We start from the raw sequence: 26488 nt of genomic DNA, 5'->3' as shown, positions 1-26488 counted from the left end.
ATCCCCACTACAAACACATCTTTTGCATTTTCATTATGTAACTTATCATTACTTAGTTTTTTCAAGACCCCCACTGTTTGATCAGGCGGACCATTATTGTAGAAGTTTATCAATGCAATGCAGTGATATTGATCGATGTAAAAAGTGACAAATTGATAATAGGTTTTAGATATTGTTAAGGTTATCTTGATAACATTTACATAGTTTGATACATATGTCCATAGCTCCCCCCTTGGGTCTCCCATGTGCAGACGGGACCGCAGCAGTGTGAAAGGTCTTGTAACCATTGATACGGATAGTATCCACCAACCAAGTTTCTTGGAAGCAGAGCATATTAAATTTCCCTACAAAGTCCTGCCATAGGGGATTTACGAGCATTGTCCATATGCCTGCTACATTCCAGAATAATGTGCTGCATGACCCTTGTCTACTATTTTCCTTGTCTCTACGATCATCTGCCCTATCAGCTGGACCTGTGGGTATCAGTAGTACCTCTTGAATTGGGCCCTTATCTTGAATGGCCCTTATGTCTGAACTGGAGGCTGGAGTGTCAGGGCCTGGATGTTTACTACTTGTCGACCTTATTAAAGGGTCAGCAGTTGTTCCGTCTTCTGGGTTTATTCCAAGCTCAGAGCTATGCGCTGGTGCAACAGAAAAGTAAATGTAAGCTGTCTGTCAATCGAGGTGTATCGTCTGACCTAACATGTTTAGTCAGTCTACCTCCTCTAATATTGGGAGGCAGTTAAACCTGTTATTAACAGGAACGTTATATATATAGTGGCCATTTTCATATATAGCTCTCCTGTTCATTCTTATACCTAAGTTAGATGGTGGCTGGTGAAAATTGCCCAATGGCAATACATTGATACTGTTGGTCTTAATTGTATGATTTCCCGCTCTCCTAAAGATGCTTTCTACTAAATGTGGGGTTTTGAAGATTAATACCACACAATCGCCTCGTAGGGTTTTAGGATCTTTGCCTATCCAACTGACTCTTCTAGCCATTTTAAACTCTATAAAAAGTGCGTCAGTTAGCCCTGTTTTAGTACCTCGCCAGTGCAGAGTCTTATTTTTCAGGGCATCCCAGTGTTCGGTTTCCTGAGCCGTTAGTCTTGGCACATTGGCTAAAACTACTGTATAGGGGGTAACTGCTGGGGGTAAATCCAGACTGATCAAATCAGGCGAGGTCGTGCATTGGGGAAGACGCATGTCGAAATGATTGTTATTTAACTGACTAGTGCTAAGAGCACGTGGATTAGTACATTTGTTTGTCATTGCCTCTTTTAGTGTCGAATAAATTGGAAAACTGAGGAGTCCTTGCATATTCGACAAGGACCCATAAACCTGTCTTGGTGTGACTCACCAAGCAATGTGTCCCTGTACTTTCGTTGATTAACGTAGGGATTGGTTGTCCGGATTGGCTATTTCTATACCCTTGTTGCTATTGGATTCACGTAATCCCTTTTGGTTGCGAGGTAAACTGTCGTGCCTGTCTATCCTCACACTTCCCAGATGTTTATTCAATGTCTCTTCAATCAAGGTCACTCTATCTGTTAATCTAGCTAGGGTGTCTCTTAGGAACTTATCTAGATCTTCCACTATAGTTGTTAAGTTCCTGAGTTCATTTGAGGAATTAATAGATTGAGTTTTAGGGTGATAACTTCCCTTTGGACCAACCTCAGATGAGCTGGTATTTTAGCACGTTTATTGAGTTTTTTATGGGGCTTTATTGGTACAGGTCTAGATTCTGAACGGATATACTCGATTTCTCTGGCAACAGCCTCCCGATTTCTTGGTCGTTTCGATGGTGGTTGTGTGTCACACTCCTGGTCACTAATTAATGTGTGTTCTGGCACAATTTGAATGCCGCCATTCTGAATGTGTTTGTCCTTTGAGAACTTAGGTAAATCAGCCTGTTCAGCTATTCCCTCATTACTGGACAACACTGCTGCCCACAATCTTTCTGAATTCAGAGTCCCTTCTACTGAAGTGATCTGCTTTTCAATTGCCCACATTGCCCGTGTAAGATAGTTCATCCGCATTAAACAAGGAGCCCTTGCAGACTTTGTCAGTGGTTGGTTGGTTGTCGCTTTTCTTTTCCCCATCTTGTAGGAGGCGTGAGCAACAGAAGATCACCAGTCAGTTGACCTCAATGTCCACAGTGTTTAAGGGTTCGGCCTCAGGGGCGTTAATACATCAGTGCTTATAATATATGCACTAACGCAAGTTCTAACAAAATTAGTACAACTTAAGTAGCTTGAAAAACTTACAGGGCCAGCTCGTCCTTCTGAGACCAGTCGTAGATCACACGGAGCACAGCGGACCTGCAAGGAATAACATCTTGCTGCAGGTTTCTTCCTCGCGCACGGGTGCGGGGTGGGCTACAATAAAACAATAGGCGTGGGTTATATGGCTCTTCTGTGTCAGGCCTCTGGTACAGCCTCGCGTCTGTGCTGCGGCAGCAATTTAGAGAAAAGATGCCTAGATTACATCCCTGTTTGAATATTGCTCTTTACTGTTTGGGAAAACATCCATACGCCTGAGGTCTCTGGGGCTAAGGGACCAAAATACCAAGAGTGGGGGCCCAGCCCAGTCCAGCCTCCTATGGACTCTGATGGGCACATGTGCGCCCGGGCCGGGCACGCCCGCGCGCGTCCAGCACAGCAGGATGCCTCTCTGAGCTTTATCAGGGAAAAAGTGTTTTGCGCGATGACTGAGGGTCCCGCACTGCGGAACACCTCTCGGAGCTTTATGGCATTCCTGCTCCTGCTAACTAGCGTAGCCCCTACTCTCAGGGCCAGGGATCAGGGTGAAAGTGCTTCGTGTGATGACTGAGGGTCCAGCGCTGCGGGATGCCTCTCTGAGCCATATGGCGCTCCTGCGCCTGGTAACCAGCAGTGCCCCTCCTCTCAGGGATCAGGGTGAAAGTGCTTCGTGTGATGACTGAGGGTCCAGCGCTGCGGGATGCCTCTCTGAGCCATATGGCGCTCCTGCGCCTGGTAACCAGCAGTGCCCCTCCTCTCAGGGATCAGGGTGAAAGTGCTTCGTGTGATGACTGAGGGTCCAGCGCTGCGGGATGCCTCTCTGAGCCATATGGCGCTCCTGCGCCTGGTAACCAGCAGTGCCCCTCCTCTCAGGGATCAGGGCGAAAGTGCTTCGTGTGATGACTGAGGGTCCAGCGCTGCGGGATGCCTCTCTGAGCCATATGGCGCTCCTGCGCCTGGTAACCAGCAGTGCCCCTCCTCTCAGGGATCAGGGCGAAAGTGCTTCGTGTGATGACTGAGGGTCCAGCGCTGCGGGATGCCTCTCTGAGCCATATGGCGCTCCTGCGCCTGGTAACCAGCAGTGCCCCTCCTCTCAGGGATCAGGGCGAAAGTGCTTCGTGTGATGACTGAGGGTCCAGCGCTGCGGGATGCCTCTCTGAGCCATATGGCGCTCCTGCGCCTGGTAACCAGCAGTGCCCCTCCTCTCAGGGATCAGGGCGAAAGTGCTTCGTGTGATGACTGAGGGTCCAGCGCTGCGGGATGCCTCTCTGAGCCATATGGCGCTCCTGCGCCTGGTAACCAGCAGTGCCCCTCCTCTCAGGGATCAGGGCGAAAGTGCTTCGTGTGATGACTGAGGGTCCAGCGCTGCGGGATGCCTCTCTGAGCCATATGGCGCTCCTGCGCCTGGTAACCAGCAGTGCCCCTCCTCTCAGGGATCAGGGCGAAAGTGCTTCGTGTGATGACTGAGGGTCCAGCGCTGCGGGATGCCTCTCTGAGCCATATGGCGCTCCTGCGCCTGGTAACCAGCAGTGCCCCTCCTCTCAGGGATCAGGGCGAAAGTGCTTCGTGTGATGACTGAGGGTCCAGCGCTGCGGGATGCCTCTCTGAGCCATATGGCGCTCCTGCGCCTGGTAACCAGCAGTGCCCCTCCTCTCAGGGATCAGGGCGAAAGTGCTTCGTGTGATGACTGAGGGTCCAGCGCTGCGGGATGCCTCTCTGAGCCATATGGCGCTCCTGCGCCTGGTAACCAGCAGTGCCCCTCCTCTCAGGGATCAGGGCGAAAGTGCTTCGTGTGATGACTGAGGGTCCAGCGCTGCGGGATGCCTCTCTGAGCCATATGGCGCTCCTGCGCCTGGTAACCAGCAGTGCCCCTCCTCTCAGGGATCAGGGCGAAAGTGCTTCGTGTGATGACTGAGGGTCCAGCGCTGCGGGATGCCTCTCTGAGCCATATGGCGCTCCTGCGCCTGGTAACCAGCAGTGCCCCTCCTCTCAGGGATCAGGGCGAAAGTGCTTCGTGTGATGACTGAGGGTCCAGCGCTGCGGGATGCCTCTCTGAGCCATATGGCGCTCCTGCGCCTGGTAACCAGCAGTGCCCCTCCTCTCAGGGATCAGGGCGAAAGTGCTTCGTGTGATGACTGAGGGTCCAGCGCTGCGGGATGCCTCTCTGAGCCATATGGCGCTCCTGCGCCTGGTAACCAGCAGTGCCCCTCCTCTCAGGGATCAGGGCGAAAGTGCTTCATGCGATGACTGAGAGTCTCCCAAATTACCAAATTCATTTTGTTGTCTATAATTTTTCTAAAGATTTTTAGTTTGAGATTACTGGTTTCTGGAGCTGCGTGCCTGGCAAAAACATAGATCAATAGTTTGACAAAGGTCACTATTAGCAAGCCTTAGAGTTTTTATTTTTATAGATGTCCGACCCAAAGCCTTTAAGACTGGGGATCCTGCTGCTCTTTAATACCTGAATGTCCGCAGTGACTCTTCTTTAGAAGTGCCATTATAAAGCAGGTACCTAAAGAACAAAGACAGCCCTCTAATTTAACCTTTTTTAAGGACAAGTCAGGTCCAATCAGGAATGTAGTTTATTCTGTGTGTTCCATGCCAGGATTGCTCTCGATAAACTACCTCAAAAATATCTGTTTAACATATGGCTTCCTAGGCCTTGAATAAACCAAATATGTAATTGTGCCTCGGCAACCTGCAGTGTCTTTATTCATATGACACACTTGTTATTTGCTGCCACTGGTCTTCAGATAAGCTATGTTCCAAGTTTAAATTTCCCTTTTCTTCTGGACTAAACCCAACATAGCGTACTCCTGATGGAAAAATATTGAGGCTATGTTTTTCTCCTTCAGTATGCGCCCCATAACCTTTCATTGCTGGTTGTTCTGAATTTGATATAAAAACATTCAGCAGTTGAATCCTTCACTTGCTGAAGAAACTTGCCCTTATGCATGAGTTTCCTATCAAGTATTTAGCTATGGGGTTTAAAAGGCACGTCCATATTTGAGACAGAGTATTACTGGCGAATGATCCAAAAAGACAATCTGGAGATAGTTTGTAGGCAACATATAACTTTGGATTGAGTAATATACCGGAAAAAGTCAGACTGAGACCATTGGTTATAGCTGTCTTAGTAAACTTACTGTCCAGGAAGATAAAAGATGCAAGCACATCTAGAAAATGCATTAGATACCAACTTGTCCCAACATCAAGTTCACCCCTCCCCAAATTTCCACCCTTTTATTATATTTCTTAACCCATCTGTGCCCAAAGATAACACATTTCCTTTTTCTCATTCTTGTAACATCAGTTTCAAATTTAAAAAAATGATCTTGGTGTCTTTGTATGACTTGACTTGTCTTTTATCCATGCACTTGCTTTCGGTAACTTTATTCTTGAGAAAGTTCTCTGCAACATTGTCTAACGACCCACACATGAATCATATTCTAGCAAGGGGGAGCAAATACCATGGCTCATAAAGTATATTCACCAAGTGTGATGCCAAAAGCACTTGGAGTTGAAACACTACGTTGTTATACCGTAGTGCTCTAAATGTATTATGATTGCTGTAGTTCAAACGCATATGTGACACTGATGTAAAATCTCTAAATTTGCTGAAGGTGTTCTCTGCGATGTGGTGTCTTTCTGTGTTATCCGTCGTATATTAACATAAAACATAACAATGACATGTTTTTTTTTAAAAAATTGAATGTTTGATAGCTTTGCTTCGTGGGTGGATAGGTGCCTAGATCCCTATGGGAAATGATAATGCTAGATTGGACGGTTCTATTTCCGTACATTTTTCCTCCACAACTTTTATCACAAGACCCCTCCAAAATATCAGAGAGCTTCATAATGCTGGTGGCTCATGTTTGGTCTCGCCAAGTCTGAATCTGGAATCTGCTCCAGCTACAGAAGGACCATATCTGTCTCCCACAGAGGAGAGGCCTCCTGCCTGGGTAGGGAGTCAGAGATCTGCACCGCTCCCCCCTTCCATAAGTCAGCTTGAGCACCTAGTTTCTGAGGAATGAACCTTTCAACATCTCAACCTCTACACTGAGAAATTGAATGTCCTGATGTGTTGCTGGGAGTATTCTAGAGCACAATATTTGAGGCAGTGACTGAGAATTAGTCACTGGGTAGTTGTGAAAAACCTCCGCCTGCTCACTTCCCCAGTGGACTTTATAGTGTCATCTAGCTGAGACATGCTTGCAAGTGTATACTATCAAGACCTACCCTTTGTAGCATACCAGAACATGTAGTCAACCAGACTGTCAAGAGACATCAAGGGAGACATGTAGCTGGCCTAATGAACTTTGTTCACAGCAGAATGGAGTGGCACATCTCCTTTCGACCTGAACTTGGCCTTGGCAAAGTTGATACCCAGACCATTTTATTGAGTAACCTCCTGTGATATAAAGCTCCTTTAAGGAATGAGTGCCATATTGGTGGCAAGGGTATCATCCAGGCTTATTGGTGAACTAAAAGCAATACACTGAGTGACTTTGTGAGAGATAAATAAGTGGTCAGGTTGTATAGATATTTGAGACCTTCAGTAAATGGACTACATTACAGTCCTCTAAATTGTCCAGTAAAGTGTGACACATCTCTTCAGTTATTCCATGCTCTTTATTTCGTGATGTTTGTTTTTTGGCTGTACAGTGCTGGTGATGGACAACCCTCATAGCAGATGAGTCCTATGTGAATATAAGATGTATAATTTGCTGGGCACATTATGGTTTTAGTATTGTTGTAGGCCATAACTGTTAAATATGGGCGTACATAATTATTTAATGCCTCGGCAAACCACACATCAGCCCTTTTCCTTACCTGCATAACAAAAGAAGTTTGCTGGGTGAGTTGTTTTCTAGTTTGTGTGTTTTAAGTTGAGGATTGTGCTTTATGGTTCAACTGTTTTCTGGGCTCTTTTTCTGGGATGCTGGTGGTGCCATTTTCTAGAAAATAGTAACTGTATAACTGTCCTCAGAAGTGTATATGCTTCTGAGTACTTCTAATGATGGCAGGTAGTGAGTTCCAGAGCTTGGTATATTTTGCTGGGAAAGCAGTGCCTCCTATGGATTTCTGTTGGTAAGATGGTAGGATAAGTGGTGCAAGCCAGGAGTGCAGTGTTCTGGTTGGTTTGTATTGCTTGAACTTAGCTTTCCGGTATGGCCTTCCATTTCCTTCCTTGAGAGCTTCGTTTTTCATAACAGTCACACTGCCCCACTTAAAATGATGTTTTGGCCTTTTGGAATTTATGAGAGATGTCAACCAAAATGCTGTGTTTAGTGATGAAATATAAATCTTGGAACACATGTGATTTACCTAAATCAGACCTAAAACATTTCTCTTACATTTACTAGTTTGGTGAACACATTTGAAAAACGAAATACTATCTGGATGCTATTAATGCAGAAATTTGAAGATGCCTTTTTTAATGCACAAAAACCCAACTTTTAATCGTTTCTTGACCTTTCCGACAACCGCTAAAATATGATTAAAGGCTTTGCACATGGGTAGTCTCTTGGGGAACTGCTACTTTAGGTTGTATTAATGAGAGAATGGCCTTCTGACTTCGCTTTCAGTCAGACTGTGCTGCTTCGCTCTGACCATGTTTGCAGAGGCTATCAACAAACTCCAAGCATACAGCTGCTGTACTTAGACTCAGGAAATTTGAAACACTTAGGCTACACCATTACATAAGTGTATCAATGTATTTATGAGCACAGAATGATATCATGTCTGTACTGCAAAGCAATTACTATTCTCGGGTCCTTGCTGGGCTTTTACAGCAGTGCAGTTCTTAAATTAACTACCAATATTAAAGTTTCTTTTCCAGTCTTTTCCACCCAAACTGGTTTTGAAAGATTCATGAAAAATGCCATGTTAGGTGGCAAGCCTACTGTTCACTTTAACTTTTCTTAAAAGCTTTTCATAGTTCTCTACTCATAATTAAACAGTAGCTACAGCTATGAGAAAAGGTACAGCTTTCCATGTCTGCTGTTATGTTATCTATGCTCCATTGAACAACATTGCTGAGAAATGCTGGTCCATACCGACGGCTTGTGGTCTGAGTTGTATTGGCAGTAGAGGAAATTGACAGTAATGTGGAGGACTTATTTGTCTTTGAGTTCTAAAATAATGATTGAACCTGATCAGTTCCATATTATGTAGGCATCGGTTCCAGGTCACTGAAAGTAGAGTAAGCAGTCAGTTTCACCCTCAATTACCGGTTTCAAAAGCTTTGTGTTCCTTCTCTCTGGAATATCACTCTCCATCCAGCTTAGAAATTTAATGTCGGAAGGGGTGGTGCAGCCTGCGAAGAAATTCAGCTCTCGTCCCCTTATCAGCTGCTAAGCTTTCTGGAAGTGCATTTATTCTGAATTTAGGTAGAGGATTGCAGCAGGAACATAGGAAAGGCCAGCTCCCTAGTGTTCTCTTGGGCTAGATATCTGCTTAAATATACCTCCATCAAAAAAATATATAAGCCCAGGTTGAAAACTGTGGTATTGAAATTTAAAAAATACGTTGTAATTCAGATTTGTTATCAAAGCTACAGAGACAATTGCTTAGGAAGGGCGGGTCACTCTCGTTTAAGAGCCTTTTTCCATGTGTAATTGTTAAATGGCATAACTTGTCTTTTTGGCCCTTAAGTGGCTTTAATCGCTTAAAAGGGCCGTCCGGTGTAGAGAAGATATGCCTTTTTCTGATGATTACTTGCGACCGCAGATTCCTCACCTTTAGAATATGCCCAGGCACCACAGTGTTTCAGAGATTTTGTTTAGCAGTGCTCTCACTTGGGGAGAGGTGAGATAGTGTACCCCAGATATTTTGTAGCAGAGCCTCATTCAAGGCCACTGACGCACTCTGACCTCACATCCTTTCTTTCCGTGCCTTCTGATGCTGGTCTGTAGCTCAATTCCCAATGTTATCAGATTTCCAGCGATCTTTAATTTCTAGGTACAGCGTGCTAAGGTCTGATGTTCCCCCACTGCAAAGTACAGGATTCGAGCCATGCTGAGACTGCACGAAGCAGATATTGGCCACAGACCAATAGGGAGGTGAGTCTTTGGTGCTTAAGTTCTGTGCATGATTCTGGTAATTGTGTCCTTATGCACCAATAGGCAACCCGAGACCAGACGGTAAAACTTTACAAGGCCAAACACAAGACAGAGTTGTGGTCAAACCTTGGCTCCCACTAAGTCAGTTGCCTGGGCTGGGTCCTGGTCACATAGTTGTTGTGCGAGGTCTACTTTTTTTTGGTTTTACAACCAGATTTTATTGGCATTTAGTATATCAACACTTTACATACTGTTCAGTCTATACATTGCTTACAGTATTCGGGGTGATTTGCTGCTGCATTAAATTCAAATTCCCCAACTGGTGCCCCCTTCCCTCCCTTGTGCGAGGTCTACTCCACCTTCATAGACTTCAAGTATGTAAAAATCAAAGTACAAGCAAAATCAAAGGAAAACGAAACAGGACTTAACCCCATTCCACCACTCGAAACCCTTGAGAAGGCGCAAGGTTGTCAGAATAAAAATCACTTCCCTCCGAAGTCCCTAGAATCTGAACTGATTCCACAGTAGAGACTTTACACCCAAAGTTTCCCGGTTTATTGTCTACTCCACAGCTGCTAGCTAATAGCTTGCATGCAACATATTTTTGGTGCAAGTCTGGCTCTTTCTGGTGCGCCTGGCCCTGTGGAGCCGCAGAGGTCTACAGTTGGAATAGCGCCAGCGAGTTCACCTCCAATGCCGTTCTCCCCTCTGGACCAGCTACCAGGTCCATATTTATATGGGAAAGACTTTAGTGCTAGCATTAGGGTCCATGGTGGTTCCTGCTGCACTAATATGGACTTTGCAGTGGTGGTACAGGGCCTAATGCCAATGGAGACCTTGGACCCCAAACTGATGCCGTCTTGATCTAGACAGGTTTTTGTACTACAAAATGTCTAAAGCGTAACCAGTTGTCACACAGCCTCACTCTAATTGAAGATCTTTCTCAACGCCACTACCAGGAGAGACTCCATTCTCTTTTTGACTCTGATTTTGACCGTTTACAAGAGGCACATATGGCCCCTCAAAGACACTGATGATGATGATGATGGATTCCTCCTCTAACCCTGCTGATGGTGCACGGTGCCTAACCCTCGAAACACCAGTGGGCAATATACATCTGAAACAGATCTTGGCTCACCACATGGACCAATATTGGAGCAAAGTGCCTCTTTTGCAGTTGTGTTTTGGGGGCAACTGAGACAGTAATATTGTTGTCCACCATCGAGGCAAAAACAAATGATCTGATTGAGATTCTATGACCAAGGCTGTCTTCATCAGAGCCCATTATTTCTATTTGCACATAAGAAATTGAAGTTTCTTATGTGCACACGTTTCTGGCTCTCCACAACAGTTTCTTAAATCCCCTAATCTTGAAAACAGTTTTCCTCATTGCCATCACATTGGCATGCCACATGAGAGAACTGAAAGCGTTTTTGTCACAACCACCCCACATCACCTTCCTTTCTAAAAATTGTGACACCCTTCCACATTTGCCCATCGATCAGTCTTCAAACGTTCTTTGCTCCACCACACCCCTGAAAAGAGGAAAGAGAGACCCCATAGCCTTGATGGTAAGTTTTTACATCAACCACACAAAACCCTATCAGGTAGGCTATTGATCAGTTCTGCATTTTTAGGCAGAAGAAAGGCATGGTGGTTCAACAGACAGCCCTGCACAATTAAGGGAGGTACTGCCAGGGTATCTATTCTAAGGGCGAGGGCTCTATGATTAGACATATCCATCAGAAATTATTTACCTTTGGTAATGCTCTTTCTGGTGGATACTCTATTCAGCTACAGATTCCTCGCTGCTATCCCCCACCCCACTTCGTTGGCATGACCGTTTGTACATCTCAAAAATGTCCCAAATCAGAGATATCAATGGGAGTCCAAAATGTGTTCAACACTCTGTATGTATCTGGAGGTACGGAATAAGAAAGGTGCATGAAATGGATGTCAACGTGCAGTGGTGGTGCTTAAATGCGGCTGCTGTCCGTCCCTTCCAGAGTAGTAGAGTACCACAGAGTCACTGTGGAGCTGCACTACACAACTTACCAGTGCACAGTAGCACTGTTTAGAAACCTCCAAATCCAGTCGTGCACCTGGGGATCCTTAAGTTAAGGAATCTGCCTTTAGATAGATCATTCTCCAGAAAGAGTGTTACTGAAGGTAGGTAACTTGTTCCTCTTTACCTAGAGCTACCATTTAGCAATCACAAACAATAGGCATTGTTGGGCATTGCTTAGGTTTTGAAATCTCTTGCAATATCAGCCCCTCTCAATGATTCCTATTAAGCTTCACCTTCATTGAATACAAAATATATTTTTTGCTAAATGTACTTGTTCCCACGTACGTTAAGATGGGTTCCCTTTAGGATATCGACAGTTGTACATCAGTGACATTATTTCATGAACCAGTGTATTCCTTACATTTAATTATGTCATAATGATTGTGTATGGCATGTTTTATTTACTTAAACGCCATAAGGCCTTTGCATTTCTTAGATTAAAGAAAGAAAAAGTTGCACAGGAAAGGTGCCTGGACCTTCAACTTACTTGAAGATATTGCTAGATGAACAAAAGTTGAAGACACGGTTTATGATTGATTGCTTTATTTCGATATGCACATATCATAAAAGCAGTACAAAAGATAAAAACAGCATGTCGAAATAAGTAAGACTGTACAAATAATGTGAGAATTAAAAACACGTTAGGTCAGCATAAATTAGATAAAAAAGAATTAAATTGATGTGGACAGTCTTCTAAGTCTAATCAACCAAGCCCATTTTAAAAACTTAGCAACAGCACAAACAATGGGAGGGGCTGTATTGGTTAAAAGAATCCGAAGGGCAACGGAGTGCTGACGAGTCCCCAGTTCTCTGCAGATGGGACCAAGCCAACGTGATCTGGGGCGACCATAGTCCGGGCATTCGAAAAGGAAATGTGGCACCGTCTCTGGCTTGTCCTGGCAAAGAGCACAGAAGCGTGATGTGGGCTGGGCTTTATTCCACCTCGAGCAGAGGTCGGCCAAGGGCAAGGTTCCTAACCGAAATTTAATATACAAGGACCTATCCATAGCAACTGATATAATGTCCATGTATGGCTCGTACAAGGCAGCGTCTTTGAACAGCAGGAAAGCTGCGGTGGTTTTGCAGTGCTGCTGACTTCTAAAGCGCTTCACACAAACCCACTCCCAGAAAAGTTTTTTTAAAATCTTCTTTGGAGGAGCGGAGTGACTATGCCAGCAAGAGTCCAAACCTAGTTCCCCTAAGAGATGTTTTATATCCTTCAGCCATTTGATGCTATGCCAACCATCAGAGTGCATCACTTCTGCCAAGCCATTGGCATAGGATTGTAGCTCTGGGACCCTCCACAAGCGTGCCCAGAGCAGAAGGGGTCGAAGCCGAGCCTGGTCCCTTATGGCTTTACAGCCAGTGTCCATGAGCACTGGGATGGTCGGGCTGCTCGATGGAATGGCAAGGAGATCCTTGATAAATTTATTCTCGGCCTTGCTCAATGAGTCAACTTTGCCCAAGCCCCACAGTTCCGATCCATAAAGTGACGCAGGGACCGCACGTGCTTTGTAGATCTCAAGTATAGGAGCAACACAATGTTTTGTAGAGTTATTGAACTCCTTAAGAAGGGCGCCCCCCACCCTTTTGTGGGCCAATGTCATTTTATCAATGTGGGCAGTCCAGCTCATCACATCATTCAGTCGGATTCCCAGGTAATCAAATTCTGCCACTCTTTCTAGGGGTATAGAGTTCAGAATTGGAGGGCGGCCAAGTTTGCGAGGTGGATGCATGACTAGGTACTTAGTCTTGTCTATGTTGATGACAAGGCCCTTGGTGGTACAGAAGTCCTGGAAGCGGTTCAGCAGTGTCTGGAGACCTTGGGGGGTTTTAGAGATGAGGAGGGTGTCGTCGGCGAACAACAGAGTTGGAATTTTTACTCCTCCCAAGATGGGAGCGTCTGATGGTTCGCCCAGTAGATGATCTACCACCCCGTTAATATAGAGGGAGAATAAGGTAGGGGCCAAAACACAGCCCTGTCTTACTCCCCTCTCGACCCTGATCTTATCGGTCTTTTCCCCATTCAGCCCCCATCTAACCTGGGCATAGGTGTTGGTGTGCAGGTTAATAAGGAGGTTTAGTAAGTACGGGGGCATCCCTAAACCGTGAAGCACACTCCAAAGTTCCTCCCTTGGTACCAGGTCAAAGGCAGTCTTAAGGTCAATAAAGGCCAAGTAAAGACTGCCTTTGCCCAGTACCACCACCTTCCAGTGTAATAACAAGAGCCTAAAGACCTGTTCAATAGTTCCTGTACCCGAACGGAACCCAGCTTGCATATCGGACAGGATGTGATTGTCGTCCACCCATTGGGTGATCCTCCCCAAGATGGTTTTCCCAGCCAATTTCTGGCTTGAGTCTATTAGGCTTATGGGCCTATAGTTCCCGGGTAAGTCCCGACTGCCCTTTTTGAAAATGGGGACCACCTCCGCACCTCTCCAGGAGTCAGGCACAGGGCCTCCCCCCATAATTGCGTTGAGGAGTGCAGAGATTAGTACCCCCCATTCTTCCGGGTAAGCACGGAGGATATCCCCCGGTAGGCCATCCGGACCAGCTGCTTTCAAAGGAACCAGGGTTTTGATCTGCTTTGTTACATCCAAAGCAGAAAAAAGTTCCAGGTCACGAACTAGAGTAAAGGGTGGGAGTTTAAAGGAATCATTAAGTGGGCCTTCGACAGCAGAATAAAGATTTTGGAAGTGGGAGAACCAAGTCTGGGCGTTGATGGTACACGTCCTCCGGGAGTCGTCAGGACGATTCCTTTTGCCCACCATGTCCCAAAAACCTTTGGCATCTTTCCCACGACTGGCAGCCAGGAGGTCCTGCCAGAAATTAACCTCCCACTCCATCCTTGCATTTTTCTGGCAGAGTGCATAGTATCTCCTGGCCTCCCTAGTCCTAGACGGTAATTTGGACTTGACTGCCTCGATGAGAAGTGACTTCGCCTCCCTACACTTCTGATTGTACCAGCCCTGGCCCGATCGTAAGCTTGGTTTCCTTCCACTCGGGTGAGCTGGAACTACAAAGAGGTCGCTAATGGCCTGAATTATGACACAGAACCTGGGTGCCACCTCCATCAGCCCTTCCTCTTGGCAATCAAGATTGACTAGGGCTGAGACCAGAAGCTGCCTAATCGCAGAAGTTTTCTCCTCCGAAAGAGCTAGCTTCGCCCACTTTAGCCTTCGACCACAGTTTGTAACCACTGACGGGTCCGGGGCGGGGTTACAAGGAGATCTACTCACAGTGCTATTGAAACACCTGTGGGACAGGGTGATGGACAGGAGATTGTGGTCACTCTCTACAGAAGGTACAATTACCATGTCCTCCACCAGGCTCCACAGGTGTATGTCAAGGAGAAAATAATCAATCCGTGACATATGCCCTGGCCTGTTGTAGGTGTGGGCCCCTGCTTTGTCGGACCTAGTCCTGCCGTTGGCAGCTCTAAGACCAAACTCCATAACTAGTGAGTTGATCTGGAGGGCCACTTCTGTCCACTTTTTAATAGGACTAAGCTCGAGGGGCGGAATCCCCCACCCATTATCATGTTCCTCTTGGTCTGTTAGGATATCCAGGTCCAGGGGCTCGAAAGTGCAGTTCAGGTCACCTGCCAACAAGGTACAAGACCTATGAGGAGATGAGCGGAGCTGGGCTTCCAGACAAGCTATTACTAGGGATTCTCTTCCCCCCTTAGTGCCACGGGCGTAGATGTTAAAAATGTTTAGAATGACTCTGCCCTGGGAATTTCTCAGCAAAATATTTAGGAGATCAGGGCAATTAGTGTCCCGCTCCTCCACCCTGCAGTTGAGTTCTGTGGCTACCCAGATTAGTAGGCCACCCGAAGGGCGGCCCCTGCCAGTTGCACTTTGTACTGCCGGCAAAAAGTGGGTGGAATAGCCCGCCTTGTGTAGGGGCACCCGACTCCAGGTTTCCTGGAACAGGCATATGGAGTATTGCTCCACAAGCTCGTTCCAGTCCGGCAGCGCTAGCTTCCTCTCGAGGCCCGCCACATTCCAGCTGAAAACCCTAATCTGGGGGTCCGTTACAGCCGCAATGCTACAATCCTCGACAGGGAGTGATAAGACCACAGCACCCACACCAGGGGGACTAGCCAGAAGATTATCGGATGCCCCAGTCTCCCCCTTCTCCTCTACAAGCTCGGCCGTAGCCTGAATTTGCGATGAGGAGGAGGAGCCATTGGTTTTGAGGTAAGGTGTTGGCTCAGCAACAGGGCTTGAAGCCACAGCGACCTCCCCGGGAACATTACTGAGTCAGCAACTCCAGGGTCCCCAGTTTGGTATCACTGGAGCTAGGCATAGCCGCTGGGGGAAAACTCCCGGGGTAGTAAGGCCGTGGGAAGTGTTCTCCACAGAGAATAGGCCCCCAGGACTGCTGATATAGGTGGGTTGTCCAAGGTGGAAGGTGGGAGTGGTCATAATGGACCGTGGGTAAAAGAATGTCAAGTCGACTATGTCGATACCCGTTCCAACCGTGGGTTGACCTTGAGAGCATATCAGATGGGCGACCCTAGCATCTTGGAAATTTACCACCACGCAATCCCCTTCAAGCGATTTTTTCCCGTTTCCAATCCATCCCACCCTGCGTACACCAAGAATAATACCATCCACTCCCGAAGGCAAGGGCCTGTTGGCTTTCAGCCAGTGGATGACCTTATTCTTAAGTGCCTGATGGTTTTCCCGCTGGGTACTCCTAATAGGGGGGACTTTGGTAAGAATAACAACATACGGGTGACACTCAGGGGGGAGGTTAACTGGGGGGCACTTTCGTCTACTATTCTGAGGAGGACCTAAAGGAGAAGGGTTTATAGGTGGGACGGGGATAGATGTAACCTTAGGAGTTGATGCTACACCACCAGTTGTAGCAGATGAAACGGCCCCAGGTTGCGAAGTAGGGCCCGTCCCTCCCTTCTGATGTTGCCTTGGGCCCTGAATAGGCACCGGGGTTGTTACTACTGGGGGAGGGGTAGCATGCACTTGAGCAGCATGAGTGGAAGCATTCGGCTTTATCTGCCTAGGACCATCCTTAGGAGCAGCCAAGATAGTATTCCCAGGGGCTGGTCGCTTGGGCGGCTGCGTCAGCTGATCTCCCGAGGGGGGTCTCACTGGAACCTCTATCCTATTGGTCTTATCTATCCTATCTGTCCTATCCTCACTGAGCTTTGGCTGAAGCTTGAACAGGGTTTTCAGGGCAAAAAAATTATCCCTGGTAACCTGTTCAAAGCAGTCAAGCCTATCCCCCAACCTCTTGACCTGGTCTATAAGTGGCAACAAAAGAGACTTGACCAGCTTCTCGATCGACTCCAGGGAGGGACCCACATTGGCCAGGTCAGGCGTTGATGGGGCCAGCAGGGAAGGTAGTACTGTATCAATAACAGTTGGAGCGCAGATAGGTGTCCCTGAAGATACAGGTCCTGCGGCACCCGGGGGGGAAGGACCCCTCTGGGGCGGGTACCTGGAATGGTTAGTAATCTTGGATGGACAGCCCTTTCGAGTGTAAATTGCCCTTTTCCCCTTCCTTTTGTTAAGCTCCTGGTTAGGTCGAGTTTTAGGCGGAGGTTGTAGGTCAAGAGCAGAAACCTCAGGGCAGTGTTGGGACTGAATGCCAGGGGGGCATGCTATGGAAAACTCAGTGCATGGATCTATAAGCACGGCACAAGGGCTAGTACCGTGGTTACCAGTCTGTGAGCTTTCTACCCCTTCTATACCACCCTCTAATGGTGCAATGTAAGAATCCCCAGGTAGGTCCCCAGGCAAGAGTGCAGGGGAAATAGAGTTTTGTGAGGACAACACTATTGCTGGAGATGGGCTTTTAGAGGGAGGAAAGTCAAAAGAAAGGCGCCGTTCTGATATGGCGAGTTCATTGTCGATGACAGCCGCCACCCTAGTCAGGAATTTGTCCATAGAGCCGAACATAGTGCCCCCGGGGGCACTTTCCCCGCCACCCCTCAAGGCCTTACACGGTTTATATGAAAAAGGCTCTGTACTGATACACAGCCACAGAAGAGGATATGCTATAGGATTTCAGAAGCTCTTTTAAATAAGTACACTAACAGTATGTAGGGGACTTCTGGGTCATTAGCCTATCGCACACACACATCTCTAAAAAGATATCGGAGAGCTAGATAGTATATATGAGGATGGTGTTTCTCCCCTGCTATGTGAAACTGATGAGTAGCAGAAATTACTTGGTGGTTCTGAGGAGAATATCTAATGAGGAGAGGTAGGATAAATCCCATGTGGGAGGTTTTGAGGTGCCTCAAGCTCTCCCTTTTTGCGGCTTGGTCCTTCTTTGTCTGATGGAAAACAACATAGGAAGTTTTGATAGGTAAAAAGTGTAAGTTGTAGATATGTGAACATTGAGTCAGTTTCCCTTCTTGATACAGAAAAGGCTATCCCAATCATCCAGGTGAGATGGACTAACCTATAATTAGCATGGGTCACCAATCTTTATTTAGTATTAGTGCAGTTTGGAGTGTGAGTTGCTGTGTACCAGTTACTCTTAGTGGTCACAAGCTTCTCTGATGCGGACTAGGGCAATTTCTTTGTTTCTTGCTGTGTGTTGACCGGTGCAATTTTACTGCCCCTTGCTGGCCTGAACCCATGTTGGTCATGAAAGATAAGATTTATTGCGTTCTGTTATTGAAGTAGCCTTTATCCTTCCTTTCCAAGAGGCTACTGGGGTAAGAGAGGTTGTAAATTGGCCAGTAAAGATGTTTGGACCTGTTTTGGGCCTGTTTTTGTAGCAGTGGTCTAATAGCTGCTTGTTTCAAGGGGCCTGGTACAGCTCTGCAATAAGGATGAGTTGATCACAATTGTAAGATCTGCCTAAAGAGATGGAAAGAGTTGCTTTATGCACACAGTTCTGGAAGCTTTTACTCCTTGGACCAGTCTTTGGTGCTCCTCTGTAAGATCTTTGGGTGGAAGGATTAGATAGAACACTGTATGTAAGCTTTCCTGTCTTTCATGATTGAAGGTTTCAATTATTTTAAAATCATGGGGGATTACTCCACTTTAAATAGGCTTCATTTTAAGTCGATGCTAGGAATGTCTTTTCTGCTGATGAGCACACATCGAACCTGCAAAATCCTTACCTCCAGTCTTTACATGGAATATAAAGTTGTCTAGCTTTTGTCGGAAAGTTTCAGTTCTATTAAGGACCTGGAGACTGCTTCAGACTTTACTTCAGTTACCCATCCACATGTGCAGAAGAGATAATATAAGGTGTAAGTATAGTTTCCTCTCATGTATTCAATTCACATAATGTGGTTTGTTAATGTCCTTTATTCTGGAATTTGTGTAGGTTGGATTACTGGAGAGTATGAAATGTTCTTCTTTGGCTGTAAATTACATCTGTTGCAGTTTAGATGTTGGTAGGAGGTGATCAGAAGCAGGAGTGATCCAGCACTTACAATACCGTGCTAGGAGAGTGCTCACATGAAGAATAGAGGAGGTGGCATGAGTCAGAGGGCAGTGTAAACATCGACTGTGATTCTTTATTGGTGGATGTATTACTGTTGTGACCTACTTTCCTCTTGGGGAAAATGTAGTTTTTCATAAGTTGGTGGTTGTTCTGCTTAGCTTTTTAAAGCTCCTGTGTTGTGACTATAGGGAACAAAATGTATAATCCTTGAGTCCAACATAGATACGCTAAGACGTCACATGAGTTAAGCACATGAGTACTAGAAAGGAAGTTACAGATTTTGATTAATGTTTGATTAGAAGAACTACAGGTGGACTTCGCAATTCTGACTTGTCAAAGAAGGGATATTCAAGGCTTCCGGATAGATCTTCTAGTAAATGTGAACACTCGCACAAGTTTCATTTTTGGCGCCATTAATTTGTTTGTCAAGTTAGGCATTTTGGTTTTCTTAATGGCCTTGAAGTAGTTCCTCTTGTGCCTCTTGCATAGTCTTTTGCTTGTCTATCTGTTGACATACACTATTACACATAATGTATTGAAGCTCGCCTGGGTCCCTAACTAATCTGCAAACAAGAATCCATAACAGAAGCTGCATCCCTCATTGAGAGACAGCCAGGTAAAGGACTATAGCTTATCTCCGCCAGCTTGTGTCCTGCCCTTAAAAGGCTCAGTTGCTGCTAGGTGTAACTCATGCAACTTTCTCCTTCTGAGATATATATATATATATATATATATATATATATATATATATATATATATATATCGCAAGTCTAATCAAACGATAGCAAAGCTCTGTACATGGTCAAAGACCAGGATAAAAGTCAATAAGTAATAGGAGAGGAAGATGGGCCGTGGATGGTTCATGCATTGTGATGTAGTGTTCTTTAAAGAGGTCAGTCTCCAGCTCTTTCATAGATTGGAGCAGCGTTGTGGTAGTTGTAATTGATATAGGATGTTGTTTCTGATTCCTGGGCACATAGATGAAAAGGCCTGCTGCCTTGTTTTTTATTTTTTATACTTCCTACTCTGCATTCTGATGGATGTCCTAGCTGTGGGTGTGCCAAAAACCATCAGAGATGGTGAACTTGTCTACAAGATTACCGCGGGTGCTGGTCTTGATGGCTTTTGTAAATGATGCAACTGGTTTTGATAATCATGCAGACCAGACCAGTAGGAGGAGCTAGTGGAGTTTTATCAGCTATGTAATCATATTTGTTCAGGCTCCGGCTAAGGTGTGCTGAGGTGTGTAGGATGGCCCTAATGAGTGCCAGTATTCAGCCTTGGAGGCCACAGAGCATGGCATTACCATGCAAGAGTATGAGGGCTTGAACCGCAGTTCTGAAGTTGCTTTTGGGAAGAAACTAAATAATTTGACTTACTTTAGAAGAGAGAGTCTTTGGTTTTTGGCAGCGTGTTCCTTGAGGGCGAGTTTGGTGTCCAGGGTGAATCAAAGTGTATTAGCATTGGGTGAAAGTTGGGTTTTCAAGTCATTCAGTTTCATGTAATTGAGCCAGGCTTGTACTGAATCTTGTTTGTTGATCTTGGAAAAAATTGGAATTCTGTCTTGGTGGGTTGAGCTTCCTGAAAGGGGCCGGATGTCCCGGTCTAGATGATGTCTATCAGTGTTTTAGACTTTGGATGTCTGAAGAAGAGGAGACTTTCATTTTGTAGTATTAGCATATTGGTGAATCTGCTGGTACCTATGGGTAGAGCACCAAGCAGCTCTATGTAAAGATTGAAGAAGACATGAGACACTGTGGAACTCTGTGGACTCCATAGGGATATTCTGTGACTTGGAGGTGCCCATGCAAACAAACTTGTTGGTTGGAAAGGTAGGAGGGGAACCAGTGAAGGACATTTCCAAAGAATCCAATTCAAGAATCGAGGGTGTGTATGAGGTTGGCACGGTTGACTGTGTTGGAGGAGGCTTAAAAATCCAGCATTATCAGGAGGCGGGTCATTTTCATCTGTGGTCAAGACAGCATTATCTGCAATGTATATGGTAGTACTTTCTGTGCTGAAGCCTGGTCTCAAGCCAGACAACTAGTAGAAGATGGTTAGCATTGATGTGATCTTGGCAGTGAGCAGCCATAGACTGATTTTCCAATGAATGGTAGGTGAGTGATGGGCCGGAAGTTGGACAGGTCTTGTGTAGGTTTCTTTGGGAGTGGGAGTATCTTGACTGTTTTGAGAGCATCTAGAATGATACCTTGAGTGAGGGTAAGAGAGCGCCCCAGAGACGATTGATAAAGGTCAATAGCAAGATGACGTCTCCTCAACCAATGACTTTGAAAAAGGTGAGTGTGTCAGCAATATCTGTGTTCTGATGGCTGACCATTGCAGATACCACAGGAACGGATAGCTGGCTTAGTGTTGTTGATGTGTTGTTGGATTTTCTTTATTTTTTACTGAAGGAGAGTTTGATGGCATTCTACTACTCTGTGGAGTGAGAAATAGGTGGGTCAAGCAAGGATTTGATACAGTGGTTGATGTCTGAACATATTCTGCTTCTGTTGGTTCCTCCATTGATGGTATTGGTGTAGTACTTTGCTTTGGCTGATGTGATAAGCTGTCTGCGTGTTGTGCGTTGGGACTTTAGTGTCAAGGGTTCCCCTGAGGTTCTGTTTTAAATCCATATTCTTTCCTGTCTGCGGATGGATTGTTTATTGTCACCCCAGCAAGGTCTTTAGAGTGCAAAGGTGCTCAAGGTTTTTATTTGAACATGCATGTTATATTTGGGGTGTAAATGTTCAGATAGCTTTCCGAAAAGTTTTCGAAGTTGCTTAGAAAGAAGTTGGCATCATACATGAGTTAATTCTTTGAGAGATGAATTTAAGCATTAGGTTGCCTATGGAGAAGTCCTTTGAAGGATCTGATGGTTTGGTATTTTGTGTTAACCTTGGTTAGGGAGATAGAGATGGCAAATTGGTCGATCCAGTCTCGGTGGTTTATATTGCATTGCTGGTTATGTTGAGAAGACCAGGTTGAGGTTGTGGCCTTTGGAGTGTGTTGATTTTGTGGCATGCTGCACCACGTCCATTGTATCCATGGTGTTGAAGAGGGTGTCCAATGTTTTTCTTTTTACCGTTTGTTGTCTCAGAGCTTGAAGTCACCCAAGATGGTGATGTGGGCATGTTAGATGGACCAGGTGGTAAAGAAGCCTGAGAATTCATCAGTGAAGTCCTTATTCTGCCCGGAGGACTGTAGTTGAGATGGAAGATGGCTATTTGAGTTGCAGAGAGTGGAAAATGGCAGGTCAGTCGGTCCATGAAGTTGAGTGTTACTTGCTTGCCTTTGATGCTAGCACAGAAGACTTCTAGTTTTATGTGATCTGTCTACACAATGGATGCTGTACCCTGTGGGAATAAGTGTGTCTCGGATTTGCAAAGATGTGCTGGTGAACCATATTTCTGTGATGAGGAGGGTGTCAATCTTGTTATAGGTGCGGTGTCTGTTGGGTGGAGTACTTGCAGAGTGAGCATTAATGAGCATGTGATGGAATGTGTTTGAGGGTGTATGGTAGTTAGTGGGATGTGTAGCAGGTTAGGTGTAAGTGTTGTGCAAATACTCTGCGAATGTCTGGACCTTCTAGATAGATCTGGTTGTGGGGGTTGGCAGTATGGTGCGCTGGGTGAGGTACATGTTACCTTAGCTCGTAAGTTTCAGTGGAACCGGATCTGGCTCAAGGCTCTTCCTGACCCTAAAAGGCCCAAATAGACAATGCCCTTGTCTGTCTTCACCCTTTGATGGGGACCCCCAGATGATGGGATGCCCCTAAGAATTGCTTGTAGGAAGGAGAAGGCATGAAGTGGCGTCACATCCTGTGAAGATGGAGGATGAAAATGAAGCTCTCGGTTTGGCTTCTTTCAAAATCGGTTCTGGCTGAAAACCAGTGATATAACATCCTGTGCAGCCACTTTAAGAATTTGGTCTGTAGCTCCAACCACCCCACATTTTGTTTTCATACATTGTTTGGCAATTAATGATGACAGTACATACGTAGTGAAATACATCAAAATTAGCATTTGTATAAACGCAGTGTTTGTAAGACTGTATTGTTACTTTCCCAATAGAAAATATTCTCTTTCGTAACATTGCTTATACTGAGTATTAACTTTTTCACCTTTTAGGCTTTGTTGCATTACAGTCCGAAAAAAGTTTCAATGGCGAGATAGGTCGACATTCATGGTAAATGGAGATATTGCTGTTAAATGGGACACACCTTGAATTTTGAGACAGACTTTCATTAAAGAACAATGCTGCATAGTGGTGTGTTCCCAAGCCATCTGTGATGTATGTTGTCCCATTTAGTGACAGTTGCAGCCATTGTGGAGTAGTTGTGATAAATGTGCACCTGTAATTTGTTAGATCATGCGTTGAGGAAGTGATGGGAATCAAGGCAGGACTTTTCATTCGATCTATTTCCCCAGAGCATGCTTCTTCCAGGCTACTCTTCCAGATCATAAAGGCCTTTTGAAGGCTTGTCAAATATGTCTTGCGAGATGCAGACTTTCAGGTGTTGTCTGCATATGAGTGAAGGGTGAAGGTTATGGTGAGCTATGGAAATAACATCTTCAGAGAAAGTATTGAATAGAAATATAGTAACAAAAAGGCATTTTACCCAAGTTGCTGCACCCATAAACGTGTTCATATAATGTAACAGGCAATATTGATTTTTACCCCATAACACCAATACTCTCTTCATCAGCTTGTTCATTGCTTCCCTAACAATGTGAAAATGTGATACCTGAAATCGTTGACAAATATAAGAGGGGCGTCGCTCTAAGATTTATGTAGCACATCACAAACATTGAAGCGCCTCTGTGCTTCCATTCTGAACGAACGACCCCCCTTTTCTGTTTAAGAGATGTCTTATATAGTGCTTAATACTGGTGGTTACACTGCTACTAGCACTCGTTTCAGGACTGAGGAGCGGGGATATTAAATAATTTTCTAGGATCAGTCGGTTTCAGTCCGGTTTGAAGTTCGTTACCTATTCACTGCTGTGTACTGCAACTCTAGACGAACTATCTTATTTTCAGTCTCTTAGTGATGTGAATATATCTCCTTCTGCAAACTGATTAGCCAAGCTTCTAATAAATGCAAGATTTTTTCGTAATGAATGGATGTAAGAATTTTATTTTATAGTAAACAAATTGCTAAACTAAAATTCCTATGATAAACAGGCAGATAAAACACATATGAATAACAAATATATAGTTAACACATCTTTATTTACCTAGAAAAGTAAAGGAGTTGACATGTGTGAGCAGATGAAAAATGCACAAATTTGGTTACCTTTACTCTAAATGTGCAAGCCAGTCAGTGAATGAGGAGTACTCCATAATTACAGGTAAGTAACCTGCTGTTTCTAGATCTTTCTGTTCACACTGCTGGAGCTTGCAGGTGATTTGGATGCATAAGAGGCGGTCATATTGAGGACATCTTCACAATATAATTTGTTATTTTGTCAAGTGAGTGTGTCTAATGCTGGTCTTGTAGTAAAATGTTAGAGATTAGAGTTTCGACCTTTTGCATTGGTCAATTAAAGGGAGTTTCTCTTAAATGGGTAATAGTGAAATATGTCACCCCTATAGCAATTTATAAGAAGCTGTGATGATCTATTTTTGAATCTGTATGTGGTGAATGCTCTGATTTTTGTTTTTCAGATAGTTCTGCCCTTCCCTCTCCCAATCCTCATGCATTTCAGATCAATTTCAACAGCTTGTACACTGCACTTTATGAACAGCAGAAGTCTGATCAAGCCACCCTCCTGCTGTACACATTACTACATCAGAATAGTAATGTCAGGACATACATGCTGGCGCGCACAGATATGGAAAATCTGGTAAGCACAAGACAGAACTTGTGATTTCCCTGTGTTCATTGCAGAATTGCTATTCGATAAAGTTTGGAACATTTTAGCTTGCACCTTACATGTAGGCTACCGTGTGCTTTAGAGAACCCAGCTCAGGTTTCTTTTATTTTCAACCTATTAGGCTGGCCACATCTCAAAGCTAAGGGGACTAATGTGAAGGTACTTCTAAGGGTGTGCCCCATATAACCGTAGTGGCAGTCAGATAGTAGTTGATACCCTTGGCGTTGCCCTTGTAACCCCTGCCTTCACAAAGGAAGGAACAGAAGAGAAGCAAATCATTAATAGCTGTAGCTTGTCAATCTCCTCACTGCCAACAGCACATTGTAGGTTGTTGGAGGACAACTGTGGGACAATAGGTCAATCTTGTGATATTGTCAGTGGGGCGCATAATGTCACATCTGCTACTCCTTACGATTTATCAATTGACTTCAATATTAACATTGAACACAATTGGAAAAAAATCCAGAATATTGTCCAGACAAACCTAGGCACCAAATTTTAGCCCCTTCACTAATGGTTGCTTGCTTACCCCTGTGCAAGTGTTTTTATTTCTAGAGGTTTTTTAAAAAAAAAATCGGTGTTCGAGTCTTCAGCCACATGTACCTTTTTGTCTTGCTGCACAATCATGAATGTTTATTGGTGGAACCTCCGCATTCTTATTATATTTCACCCTCAAAATATGATTAACATCTGCAGATTTCTTTTTGTAGTTAAAGTATTCAATATCGTGTTGTATTTTCAAACGGACTGACATAAATCCTAGAACACTAGCCAAGTAAATGTTATTCCGAATGTCCCGAGTATGGCTATACCAAATACAGGATTTGTGGTGTGCTGAATGAGTAAAGAAATATTAGCGCATACCAGTGCCTTTTGGCAGGCATCAAGCCCAGGCCTACAAAGGAAGGAAATGTGTATATTTTCTAAACCTATACAACCTAAGGATTCGAGTGGTGAAAGGCAAACCACCCTCTCCTTGCCTGGTTGGCTGGTTAGCAGAGCACGTGATACGTTGCTATTTTTCATTTCTCATTGAAGTATAAAATTGACCTCTTCACACCACACAGAAGGGTTTCTGTAGGGAAAGTGACACCACATGTTTATTTTCCTAAGTGCACACATGGATTTTGAATACAGTTGTAGACCATAATGCTCCTTCGAAGTACCTCTCCTTTTCTCACAGATCTCCACTCCTCTGTTATAGGGAAACATTACACAACCACATATTTTCAAAGTTCAGACATCCTAAGGATTCTGAAGCTGGTTGACCAGCCCTCCAATTCAGCGAAGCTGCAAGTGTTTTAAAACATGCTGTCACGCCACATTACAAGGCTCCAGTCACAAAATGAACCATTATAAAAAGAAATAGAGAACGTAGAATACATGGATCATGGCCTGTCTGTGAAATGTTTTTTTTTCTCCTTCCAATTGTAATGTCTATGTTTCTCTGCCTACCTTATTATGTAACATTTTGCTCGCATCTATGTACAATTTTGTTTAGCTCAGCATGCTAGCGTCCCTAACCCTCTCTTCAACGTCACCTTACTTTGTTTCCTCCCCCCTCTACTGTGAAGCGCACTGATACCCTTCGGGGTCTAGTTCACGCTATACAAAACTTTATATAAATAAATAAATACTTTGGACTGTCCTCTATAATTGTTATTCTACAGACAGCTGATTTCAGTGTGGACTTTCTTTTTACGGGGTGCTATTTACAAGGCGTAAGTTAACTTGTTCTGCCATTAACCTAATAAGACATCTATAATGTAGTGTTTTAGTT

At 44.8% G+C, this 26488-nt stretch overlaps 1 protein-coding gene across 2 annotated transcripts in view; it reads left to right on the top strand.

Annotated features, from left to right (window-relative positions):
• Positions 1-26488, top strand: part of DYM (dymeclin) — a 1345000-nt gene that overhangs the window by 734223 nt on the left and 584289 nt on the right. For both annotated transcript variants that reach the window (XM_078674786.1, XM_078674785.1), the window contains exon 10: positions 24500-24678. In XM_078674786.1, coding sequence (XP_078530912.1) covers positions 24500-24678 — 179 coding nt within the window. The remainder of the gene's footprint in view (positions 1-24499; positions 24679-26488) is intronic.

The sequence above is a fragment of the Lissotriton helveticus genome, chromosome 2_1 (assembly GCF_964261635.1).
Source record: "Lissotriton helveticus chromosome 2_1, aLisHel1.1, whole genome shotgun sequence".
Lineage (NCBI taxonomy): Eukaryota > Metazoa > Chordata > Amphibia > Caudata > Salamandridae > Lissotriton > Lissotriton helveticus.
The sequence above is the reverse complement of the archived record's forward strand: the minus strand, read 5'-3'. Positions and strand labels throughout refer to the sequence as shown.